At 44.4% G+C, this 12635-nt stretch overlaps 1 protein-coding gene across 21 annotated transcripts in view; it reads right to left on the reverse strand.

Moving 5' to 3' along the window:
• Positions 1-12635, reverse strand: part of ZFHX3 (zinc finger homeobox 3) — a 395772-nt gene that overhangs the window by 20467 nt on the left and 362670 nt on the right. For all 21 annotated transcript variants that reach the window (XM_083452376.1, XM_083452375.1, XM_083452372.1 and 18 more), the window contains 3 exons: positions 8019-8149; positions 7436-7636; positions 258-360 (listed from right to left, as the gene is read on the reverse strand). In XM_083452376.1, coding sequence (XP_083308502.1) covers positions 258-360; positions 7436-7636; positions 8019-8149 — 435 coding nt within the window. The remainder of the gene's footprint in view (positions 1-257; positions 361-7435; positions 7637-8018; positions 8150-12635) is intronic.

Here is a 12635-nt window from a genome sequence, read left to right on the forward strand (position 1 = left end):
TACACCCTTGGTCATGCACCAGACTCACAGAGTTCTGCCTACCTTTGGCTCAAGCACCAGAAACTCAATTTGGGCCTGTAGACCACAGAAAGACTCGCCTCTGCTGCCAAACAGGCTAAGTATCATCACCCACTCAGAGTCCCAAACAGAAGGTGCAGAAGAGCTCAAACATGCCAAGAGTCACTTCTAGACTCTGGAGCATTTGAAAACCCTGAGGAAAAAGTGCCCCCAACTGAGCAATTAAAGTCGGTACTGACCAGGCTGCTTGGCTGACTCATCCGTGCTGGTGTTCCCATCTCGATCTGGTGTTGCAGCTGGAAGAAACATACTGCTAGGCATCATAACCTCTGGGGTTGTCACCTGTAGATACCCAAAAGAGAAGGAGACAGGCAAAAATGTCTTTAAAACTTTTAATATGTTGTCAGTCTTGAGCCCCTACACAGACTGGTGTTTAAATCAGCCCAAAACGTTCCCACTGTTACATTTTGGACATAATTAAGGGCACATTTTCAAAGAATAGTATTATTAATATTTTCCTTTATGCTCAGCTCAGTCTTTGATCATTGATAATGTTTTGCCATAGCTGTGAAAGTTCTTACGCAACTGATTAGGTAGGTATGTTGAAAGGCCCATCTTAAGTGGCTGAAAAAGTAAGGAAGCTCTTAATTAAATCACATATTGGAAACCCCACTGCAGTTTTGAACCAGGAAGGGCTGTAGTAGCACTATTTTCAAAATGGCTTAATACAAAAAAAGGAGGAGCTAAAAAAGGAAAGAGGTGTGTCAAGGGAGGCAGGAGAAAGATAAATGGAAGGGACAGCAGATTGTCTTTGGCAGGCAAAGAAGAAGCTTCAGCCTCCCTTTCTGCACATCAACAGAAAAAGCAGCAACAGCACAGCCCTCCTCTTCACTTCGGCTCAAAGAACAAGCAAGATCTCTTGATAGCAAAGGCCAGAAGGTCAACGTTGAGGAAAACACACAGCCATCCACATTTGTTATGGCTGAAAAGAATACAATGAACTGAATAGGCACCCATAAATGATGATAAAAAAGGGTCTACGTTAGGAGCAAATGTAGGTCCCTACACAGGCATGCAAAGATCATCATGTACTCTTGAAAATATTGGCTGTCGCATGCTGATGATTAAGTTGAGATCATAGCTGGGATGGCCACAATGGTTGCCTTCTGATGATGCACCTCTGCAGAAGGGAAGCTGTGCTAATTTCTAGCAGCAGCCATCTCCGGTTGTTTGGCGAACAGTAGGGCCTTTGCTGGGCCTCAGCCGGCAGCATCAGTGGCACACATACAGGACGGCACTCAAAAGCAAACGTTACCAGAATGTACAGCAGCCGTTTTGCTCACTCAAACAAGAGTTCTGTAGGCTGCAGCGGTGATGGGAATAAGCAGATCCAGAGTTAGAAATCATTATATATGGGCTTGGAAAATAAAATAATAGGCACCATTATGCCATTAAATAAATCTATGCTGCAACCATATTTAAAGTCACTATGTAAAGTTCTCCCCTGTCCAATTACATTTAGTATTTATTTCATTTAGCAAAATTTTTATACTGCTTAATAAAAAACAGTCTCCAAGTGGTTTACATAAACGTGTAGCGAAGTCAATAAAATAGCAATTAAACCAACTTTAAAAGTAGAAGATAACAAAATTAATAAAATATAGGTAAAACCTTAGAGCTTTTAAAAACAAAACAAATGAACATAATTAAATTATATGTCTTTGTAGACTTGCTTAACGTTTTTTTTTTAACCAGTACAATCAAAGCACCTGGCTCATATTAATATTGTAGGCTGACTCCAATAGATGATGATGATGATGATGACTATTCAGTATATTTATATCTCGCCTTTCTTACAGGATATCAATTATAAAATAAAATACATAATAATATCATGGCTCGGAGAAGCAGAGTCTCTTTAAGGAAAGGCTGCTAAAACGTTCAACTTTTTAGTTTTCTGGGGGGAAGATGACTAATCACAAGTGGCATGATAGGGGTAATGAATGATAGAGTGAGGAACCTCCTCCACCCGCCAAAAAATTCTAGAAATCTGGGTCATACTCTTAAGTTGATTGGCAATAGGTCCAAAACTGACACCAATGAAGTATTTCTTCAAAGAACACCTACTGAGCTGAAGGAATTCACAGCCTCACGATGTAGCAATGTTTCCTTCTTTGATGGCTTTTTAAAAAGCATTAAATGAATTCATGAGCGCGATGTGTCTGTATGTTTGTCCATGGTGGTGGTTGAGAGGCAGCAGCAAACTAAAGGGTGGCAATGAACGAGGGATGGCTGCTGCCTACTCCTGAGGGTGCTTCAAGTTCCTACAGGCAACTGCTGGAAAAAGAATTATGGGAAGATGGCCAGTGTCCTGAACCCTTACAAGTGAGCAGAAACAAAGCTGATGTATGAAATTATTTAATATAAGATATAAAGACAATTTAAAAACAGACAATATGTATTATTTGTTTTCAAAGTAGAAACATACATATTGTCTCTTTTCATATTTTGACCTTCTATTAAATCATTTCATACATCAGATTAGTTTTTCCTCATCTGTAAAGTGTCTTTGTTTTTCTATCATCCCAACCTTTTTCATCTTTGACCTGAATGCAAAAGTCCATTCTTGTCTTACTTTATGAAACACACTCCCTCCCGCTCTAAACACACACAATTTGGAAAAAATGAGTATGAAAACTATTGGGAACAAGAAACTCCTTGTTTGCTTGAGCACAAAATAAAAGACGGACACAAAGCTGATCCAGTGGAAGACTTTCCCCCCTTTTTGTGAAAAAGCAAGTGCTCTGCTTTACAAAGACTGGCTAATGCCTCAGGGCTCTGACTTGGGCTACACAGGCTACATAGAGCCACCCCACTTTTCATTCTCCTCCTGCTACACAACAAGGCAGCTACTCTCCCAGAATTTTTACTTTTTGTAGAAAGGAAACAGCTCTAATCCTTCTCTTCGGTGTTTGTTTGTTTGTTTTGTCTCAAGTACAATTGCCCTAAAGGCCAATATGCTTTCCCTCAAACTGGTTTCTGTATATTCCTGTTGTAATTGTTCTGCCTATTTGGCTTTGACAACCACTGAAGGGCACTACTAGTATCCACTGACTAGTAATACCCATGGCAAATTCACATAAGCAAGTGCTCAATGAGAAGGAGGAGGCCTGGAGTCAGTGGACCTGGAAAGCTGCACAGAGGGCTTTTTTCCAGGGATCCTGGCTACACACCATGTAGAGGCCATACAGGAATGAACAAATCCTGTCTCTGGAGGGAGATGAACCAGGAGGCACAACACGTCCCCTCCAGCATTCCTGTCTATTTTCAAGGCTGTACCATCCCCTATGGAGAGATGGGGCTCAGAGTAGCCCCGAGGGTAGGATTTGAGAGATAAAGGAAGTGGGAAGAGGAAAGACAGCAGGAAGAAACAACAAGTGCCACTCGTAGCACTATCAACAGGAAAGGCACTTTTTCTTCCTCTACAGAAATTATGAAAATAATTCAAAAGAAAGTGTGGGGGAAAGGCCCAGCGGAGTAGAAAAAGAATAATGTTATCTAACTTAAGTTGCACATTATTACAGCAAATCATGGTCTTTCCCCACAAAACTAGGACGGTAGCCACCCCCACTACCAGACTCAGTACGATGGATCAGTAATTGTTTTCATACACTTTAATTAGAAAAACTGAGATGGCTACGAATAATAATGGAAAGAGAGGCTTTTGCACTTGAAAGGTTGAAGTCAATCAAGTGTGAATGACGGTAAAACCAAAAAGAGAGGGAGGGGGAGAGAGAGAGGGAGAGAGAAAGAGAGAGAGAGACACCAATTCATCAAGCGTCTGTTGTCTTGCCGCGTCTTTAATCATAATTCCTGATTGGGATTCAAGAAGGCAGTAAGCAGCGATTCTTTGTCTGCCTTCACCTTCCGTCAATTAACTCTCCCTGAAATATAATCATCAACCTCACGTGCTCCTCTGCATTTCAATCTGCTGCTGCAAGCCAACCAGTTCTTCCTTCCTTCCCACCTTAGGTGTGCTTAACTCATTCCCTTTCTCTGGTGGCATACTGCCCACCCCCCAAGCACTTAAAGGCAGGAGGCTGAAATGGGGAGGGATGCCCCAAGGACCAAAGGGCCCTGTTAAGAAGTGACTTGAGCAACACCCCAGGTGTCATTTCAGCTCCCTCAAGGACATACTGCTCAGCAAGCAGTAGTCATGAGTGGAGAGCTACAGATCCTTTTAACAAGGAACACCAGTTCTGCTCAGAAGAGGTGACCAAAGCTGGCTCACCAATGGCATCAAGGGATTTATGCCTGGAGGGAGCCAAGTTGGTGGAAAGCAAACCAGTGTGCAGCCCCTTCCTTGTTGCTTCCAAATGGCATGCAAGAGCCTTACTTTCTGCCCGTAGCCCACTTTTGCACTACAGATTGCAGCATTGTGGCATGTCCACCTGCCCCTTCTACCTGACAATGCCCTGTAGTTTAAGCTACCAGTGTGGGTCTGAGCATTGCAAGATCCCAAGTGTCAGCTGTTACCCAGCCCAGGTGTTCCCCTATGCCTTCTCCGAAAAGAGACACTACCCTAGGTAGTGAGAGGAATGAAGAAAGGGAGGAATGAAGCCCATTCCTCTACTATCTTCTTGTATCAGACCCCATTGTCAGTTCAGGCACTCCCTGCCCCCTACAACGGCTGGAATCTAATTGGTCCAAAATGAAACCTCCAGCAAGAGTCTGACTGAGAAGACACATTAACATCTCCTCTGTCCGTGCAATGGGGGAGGGGGGAGTTGTACAAGACGAGGTTCCAGAGCCAGACAAAGGAGGCAATTTCCATTACAAAGAATGAGAGGGAGAGCGGGCAGGAGTGTGTGTGCTGGAGAGAAAAGCTTCATTAGGCTCAGAGAGGCAAAGCGATGGCACTATACCAAGGTCACTTCTAATTTAGACCATCTAATTGGCAAACATGGCTCCAAATGGCTATCATCTCACAGGGCTCAGAATTAATGAAGGCCGATTATTTTCATTACCTTCATCCGAGATGGGGAATGAGACGGGGGGGGGGGGGGGTGAGATGAGGGAGAAAAGAGGATGACCGAATGACAGTGGAAGGGAGAGAGAGACACACAATGGGGAGAGGAGAAGATGCAAGTAGGGAGAGAAACAGCACCAGAATGCAACTGGGGAGGAAAGACAGATGAATGATGGAAGGCAAGAAAGAAAAAGAGCTTTTTTACTGCCTTCAGCCCCTCTGATGATTCTACCAAATCAACACAGTCCTGCAAAAAGTGAATCAGCCACAACACTAAAAGCTGGGGGATAAGTCATTGTTGAGCACAGAGAAGGCAACACACCATCCCCAATCAGAACTGCAGCAGCAACCGTTGGTCTTCACAACCTCATCCCAACCCCAATCGCTGGTCAGCTGGTGTACAACACCCCTCTCATAATTGCCCTTGCCCCACAGACAGTAGTGCAGCACAACAGGCCTCTGACGAAATGGGGAGAGGGCTCCCCTGCTATTGTTGACAGGGAAAGAGGGGGGCATTGTGGAATACCCAGATACACGGCACACCATAGTATCAGCAAGTAGCTGTTGCTATGGCAACAGTCATATTAAACATGGCAGGTTCCTGAAAGGCACATGATTAAGTAAGATTAACAGAAGCCTCTCCCAGCCCCAGTGCAAAGGCCAGAGAGGGGCCCTCACAAGAGCTCTGAAGGGGCCCTGCCTTTCTAGGAGCAGCATCCTCTTGCCAATCTCTTGGGCAGACTGATGTCAGGAAAAACTCAAGACGACAAGTAGCTGGGGCAAAGATCAGAATGCGCTTTCAAGCAATCATGAGTGACATTCTGGGAGAGCCCTGGAAGCAAAGAGGCTCTTTTGTGCCGAGGCTGGGTCAGCAGCAGCTTATGGAATTGGGAGGAGAGCTCTTCTGCTGCCTAGGTAAGGTCCCCATCAACTGTTTATAATAGTGCCATCAGTGGGCATGGCACCTAACAGTCACAAACGCAAAGGGACAGGTTTAGAATGTGGATTTCAACAAGAGGGAACATGGAGGAATTTGGGGACAGAGTGGATGAAGACACACAGAGACAGTCACATGTACTACTTGGGATTCCCTGTAGTGCTGTGTGCACAGTAAGGACTTAAGCCAAACGAGGGAAGGAAAGCCCTGGAGAGCTCTAAAGATAAAGGCAAGACACTTGTCCTGGATATGGTACTTTGCTGCTGGATTTTGAATAGAGATGAAAGAACTGGTGAGGAAAGGGAAGGCAAAGTCAAGGCAAAGGGCAATCAGAGCAGAATCAGCAAAAGGGACTTAACAGGAAGAGGCAAGTTTGTGCAACAGAAAAACTTTGAACAACAAATGTGTAGGCCATTTAGACAAGACAAAAGAAAGCACCTCATCAGTTAATACATAATTAGCATGTGGAATTTCCTACCAAAAGATGTGGTAACAGGTGTACACTAAGCTTGGATAGTTTTAAAAAGTGATAAATGCATGGAGGATGCCTCTTCTATTAGGCATGTCAGCAGAATGGAATCCCTATGTTCAGAGGCAGTCTACCTCTAAAAACCAGATCTGGAGAAAAGCTCCATGCCCTTCTTGGAGGTTCCAGAGGCGTCTGGGTGGTCAGTGTCAGAAAGTGGGCTTGGCAATAAAGGACCCCAGTCCTATCCATCAAAGCAGTTCTTCTGGCCTCAGTCCTGTGGGACCAGCTGCCTTGCCTGAGGAGCTTAGAAAGCTGCCTTATACCAAGTCACACCATTGGTCCACTGAGTTCAGTATTGTCTATTTGAACTAGCAGCAACAACATTCCAGGGTTTCAGGCAAGGAATATTCCCAGGGTTTGAACCTGGGATACCTTCTGCATGTAAGAAAATGTGTTCCCCTGGCCTGTGATGTCACAATAAGCTTCAGCCATGTCTCCCTGCTGCACCCTACTTGTAGCACACTGTGCTAAAGGAAGGCCTGATTTCTACTTTTGTATTGCTGACCCAGGTCACTACTCAAGAGGTGGCATTTCAACAGTGCCTGGTATCTGCTTGCCTACTGGCAGGTGTGTTGAATTTGGGCAATTCACTGAAGAGGAGGAGCAGGATCAGGAGGAGGAAGGGAAGAAATAATGCAGGCAAGATGAGCCTTCTGGGGGTGGGGAACATTTTTCCCATTGAGGGCCACATTTTCTTGGGGGTAATCTGTCACGTCCATCAGTGGGTGGGGTCACCCGCTTTTTCTGCCACCACCATTCTTCATTCTCCCACCTCCCCAGGTGATTGCCAGGGTGGGATGGGTTGGTTTTCCAAGAAGTCAAAACCAATTGCTCGCAGGGGACTTTATTTCCTCCTTGCCTCTTGCCCTCCCTTTCTTTGGCTGAGAGGTGCAGGCTGCCCACCCACAATATAGGGACTCACCGTCAAAATGAGCTTCTCCACACAGTCCGGGGAGACACTGTGGAGGTGAGTGAGGTGCAGCTGCAGGTGGATCTTGTTGCTGAGCATGTCCTGGCAGAGAGGGCACCGAAGCATTGGCTGGACCGAGTGCTGAGTCATGGCATGGACCCTCAACCGGTTGACATCGGTGTTACTGTACTTGCAATATGGGCACTGATATACCTGGAGGACAAGAAGACATCACAAGCTTTGGCAGAGTGCTCTGGTCCATGGGGTCACGAAGAGTCGGACACGACTAAACGACTAAACAACAAGAAGGTCAGGCTGCAGGACAGGTGTCTTCCTCCACCTTTTTAACACCTTTGGAAACACACTGCCCATTTCCACAGTAAGAATAATAATAATAATAAAAATTTCACTATGAACTGCCTTGTGGGCCCAAGTGGATTTAAAAGTTGAATATAAGGAGGGATGGCTGGAAAGGAAAGAAGGAAGGAAGGAAGGAAGGAAGGAAGGAAGGAAGGAAGGAAGGAAGGAAGGAAGGAAGGAAGGAAGTTGAGCCATGACTTTGCAGAAGCAAGTGCCAGTTGCTCCAGTGCCTCACCTGCTCCAGCTTGGTCTCATCTGATGTTTTAGGCCATTTGGTGACAGGCGACTCAGAGCTTCTCGGAAAGGAGATACGTTTAGAGGATGCTGGGGACTCTGTCAGCTCCTTTTCAGCTGGGGTAACATGTGCTGCAAAAAAAGAAGAAGGGGGGGAACAGAAACAACTGCATGACTATGTGATACCTCAGCTCTGGAAGAACCTGGAGGCAAGAACGGCATCTATGAATTCCTCACAGATGGCCAAGCCTCCCATTCTGCACTGCTCCTCAATTCCATTCCTTTACACAAACATGCTCTGAATCTTCATTCTGAATTGCTTTTGAAGCTTTGGGCTGCAAATCACCATCATCATCATCATCATCATCATCATCATCATCATCATCAAAATCGGGTCAGTGCCTGCATGCCAGATATGTGCTACAGTTGTGGAAAACCTGAAACCAGCATGAACTGGATTACCTAAAGATCCCTGAATAAACCTGTATAAGCCCTTAGATCACCTGAGGAAATTCTACTTATGGTACCGCACCCTAGAGAATATCATAGGGCAGTGATCCAAAAAGGGCCATTTGGCCCAGGCTTTCTAAGCACTTTTTTTTTTACTTGAATCCCCTCAAATTCCTCTTTTTGTACTAGTGTTTTGTGAGTTTTATGTTGCGTTTTTGTTTTAATGATATGGTTCATTGGAGATTTTAAAATTATAAGTGCTTTGTAAAAGCTTTTAAATAAATAAATAAAATAAAATATGTGCTAGTTGGTGCTTTCTCCCTGCAATGCCCCTGCAACATTCTAATCTCCCCACTGTTTTTTTAGGAGGAGAAAAATGTCTCAAAAAATGTCCCTTTCCACTTTGACTAAGAACCATTTTCCTTCCATGGACCAATGCAGCCACACTGTGGGTGAGCCCAGCTGAGTCACACATGCTACAACTTTCCTCTTCAGCCACCCCTGCATGCTCCATGTCAATAATCACTCTCCAAGCCTGATTCCAGGATAACACTGATGTCCATTAGTGCTTTTGGAATTACTCTGGTGAATGAACACAGGCAGACAACATAGCAAAGCTAAAACTCGACATGGATTTCTAATACAATTTGAGTCAACAAAGAGAAGGGCATGTAGTTTGGATGGTGGGGTGACACAGGCGACTTGAGAGGTTCTGACACTTTCACCCACCCAAGACAATCACATCATCTACCTCACATTGCATCAAACATGCACATAACACCAGTGCTCTAAAGCTTGCACCGGCTGCCCACACACTACTGGGCCAGCTTCAATGTTCTTGTGTCAGTTTACAAGGCCCATAATAACTTGGGCCCAGGATACCCCAGGGACCACCTGATCCCTTATGTTCTCACTCAGTCTCTGATGTCTTTGGGGGAGTCACATAGCCCCCCATGGTGTGGATGTATGGGTCATAACCACAAGGAGCAATGCATTCATCATTGTGGGTTCAATTATTGTGGGTTCAGTTTTGATATCACCATTGAGATCAGACAGGCCCCTTCCCCATTGAACTTCCAGGACTTATGGAAGACTTTTCTCCCAGCAGGCTTGAATTCTTATTTTATAGTTTTAAACTCCTTTTTAGTCTCCTGTACACTGCTCACTGATTACGCGGTATACAAATGGTTGAAATAAAAAATAAATAACCTCCTGCTGCAATTTAGAGATAGGCATGCAGGCTTTCGTAGATGCCAATATAAGCTCCCTCACCATTTACTCTCCCTGTCTCTTTCAAACATAGCAAAACTGGCCAGACTGGTCACACATACCCATAGAAACACCAGAAAGGCAGAATGAACACCATTCTGGTGTGTTCCAGGAAGTTGATGCTCTTCCCAGAATGCCCGCCTTATGACCTTTGAACTCTGTACCTTGGAGCACATAAATCTGCAGGGCATCTATTATTTAAAAACTACAAGGACAAGCATATTACACCTAGCCCCCCTGAACACACACATTCAGAACAGTACTTTAATCTGTCTCGAATCGACTTCAAACCCATTTCACCCTTAATGGGAGTTATTCATTTTCACTTGAAAGGTAATATATGACAGCTGGATATTTAACATGATGGATTGGTTGCCGATTAACTAAGCGGTTTAACGCTTCTGGCTTGCTCCCCCCCCAGCCCCCCCTAAAGATGCAAGGAAGATTCTGACGGGGGAATTTGTTCAAAAGCCACAAAAGAGGACCCTGCACAAAGTTAAATAGGCCTGAAACCAAGGCTCCCCAAGGCACCACTGAGTCACCCCATTACTCCTCCAACCAGATAAGGGAACTGGCGCTCTTCTACAACTATGCCAACATTTTACACACACACACACGCACACACACACACACACACACACACACCACCCCCAAATAAGCCTGACTCCTACTGCCTTAACCACTATCACCATCCCTGTTAGCAAGGGAGGCAGGGTGAAGCCATTTGCAGAAGCAGGAGACCTTCGAGCTAAGGATAGGGGCAATGGAGGAACAAAGGTTACAGGCAGGAATATATCAGGATATACATTGCTGGGCTGTTATTGCTACAATAATTGCATATATTATAAAATACAGAGGTGCACACTATATTTCATTAGACTTCTGATGAGAAGTTATTTCATCAAGTCTACTCAGTCATATAATTCTGCAATCTAGGTTGGTTTTAAAAGATTTACTGATTTTATCTGAGATTTTTTAAATCAATACTTTAAAATGTTTTTTTGCAATTTTAGATGTGTTTTATTAATAATGTTATCAATATTATATTTCTACTATTTATTATATTACAGAGTTTAGTGATTAAGTGACTTGTAAATCTTTCTAAAAGGAAAGAAAGAAATGGGTTATAATGTTTAACGTGTTTCATGTATTTAAATGACATGCTGTTTGTTAAGGGTACTGGAAAAGCTTTTGGGGTTATGATGCAACAAAAAGTGGTCTATGAGCACAATAAATCAATAAATAATATGTAAGATCAGAGAGTTTGGGCACAGTAAGCCCAAGGCATTTGTAGTGGATCTAGAAAAATAGAGGAAGCTTGGATGGTGGTGTAAGATGTATGTATAGCTGAACAAGTCTGTGCTACAAGTTCTGGACAGAAGTAAAGTGGATAAAAGCTGAGACATGGCTGTTGTGACCAAGACAGGAGGTGACCATAGCATGAGCCAGAGTCAGATTTCCCGTCAAGAAGGCAGAGAAAAAGGGGCACATTTTTGTGATGTTGTAAACTGTGGAACAGACATGACCTGACAACAGGCTGAAGAGCGAGGAATCAAAGATCAAGCACATGTCAATGGATATGGAGTGTAGAGGAGGATGAGGAGAGGGTTTTTGGGGAGTGATGAGAAGTTAGGTTTGGGACAAAATGGGTTAAAGACAGTGATGAAGCATCCAAGCACACTGGAGACACAGGGGGACCTGGGGTAGAGAGGTAGAGCTGGGTGTTATTAGCCTATGGGTGGTACTGAATGACCTAGGATTGTACAAGATCACTCAGGGACTGTGTATAAAGAGAGAATCACAGAGGAACAAGGGAAACCCCATTTGAGGAAGAGAAGAACATTGCAAGGGCCAAGCAGGAAGCAGAGTTCACCTGTAGATAGCAGCAGGGCTGGCATCAGGGACTCAGAAAGGCCCATTGCTGATCCTGCTGCCAATGAGACACCTGACCAGCGCCCCTGCTGCCATCAAAGGAACCCCTTATTCCTGATGTCAATCTTCACCCACCCACTCATCCCTAGTGGGGAGGGGGACACCATTTTGGGCTTTGCCTCAAGTGCCAAATGTATTGGGCTGGTCCTGATTAGGAACATAGGAAGTTGATTTATATCAAGTCAAACTAATGGCCCATCTAACTCAGTTCTGTCTATTGTGATTGGCAGTGGCTCTCCAGGGTTTTATGCTATGAACCTTCCCAGCTGTACCTGGAGACAATGGCGGGGATTAAACCTGTGACCTTCCTACATGCAAAGCATGTGTGCCCCTCCTAAGCTACAGTCCTTGCCCATTGTGACTGCTTGTGGTTCTCATTCATTCACCTCATCCCCCTATTCTCTCTACAGATGCTTACCCAGCAGCGGCAGTACAGACTGTGGGACCTGAGCCAGGTCTTGACTCCATAATATTATGGGCTCTACACACTATATTAGATTCCCCAATGCCCAATGTTGAATCCAGGCATCACATATTGGGGAATTTAAACATGTCTGCTGCCTACTGCAACACAGAGCTAAATGCTCTCAACATTGGGCAAACATGTTTGTAGAGAGGAGGGGGTAAGCAGAGTTACTTTTCAGTTGTGGTTCCCTATATGCAGAAAGCTCTCCTTCGTGAGGGGACTTACCTTTTCCCCACTCTACTGATGGACTGAGATTATGTTGTTTTGTTACTAGTGTGCTGCCAAAGCTTCCTGTGGCTTTTGTGGGGAGGGGGGCATTGTGTGTGTATTTATTTTAATTAATTGCAGCTGTTTTTCTGTATGAATTTGTTAATCAGATAATGTAATTACATTTAGAAACATAAACATAAACCCTGGGGTAACAAGCAACTAACGAGTCTATATAACATTAAATGGCAACAACAGGGTGTATCCAATGCTAGCACTACTCTGAGGAGACCC

The sequence above is a fragment of the Podarcis tiliguerta genome (genome assembly GCF_965153285.1).
Source record: "Podarcis tiliguerta genome assembly, chromosome: 8".
Classification (NCBI taxonomy): domain Eukaryota; kingdom Metazoa; phylum Chordata; class Lepidosauria; order Squamata; family Lacertidae; genus Podarcis; species Podarcis tiliguerta.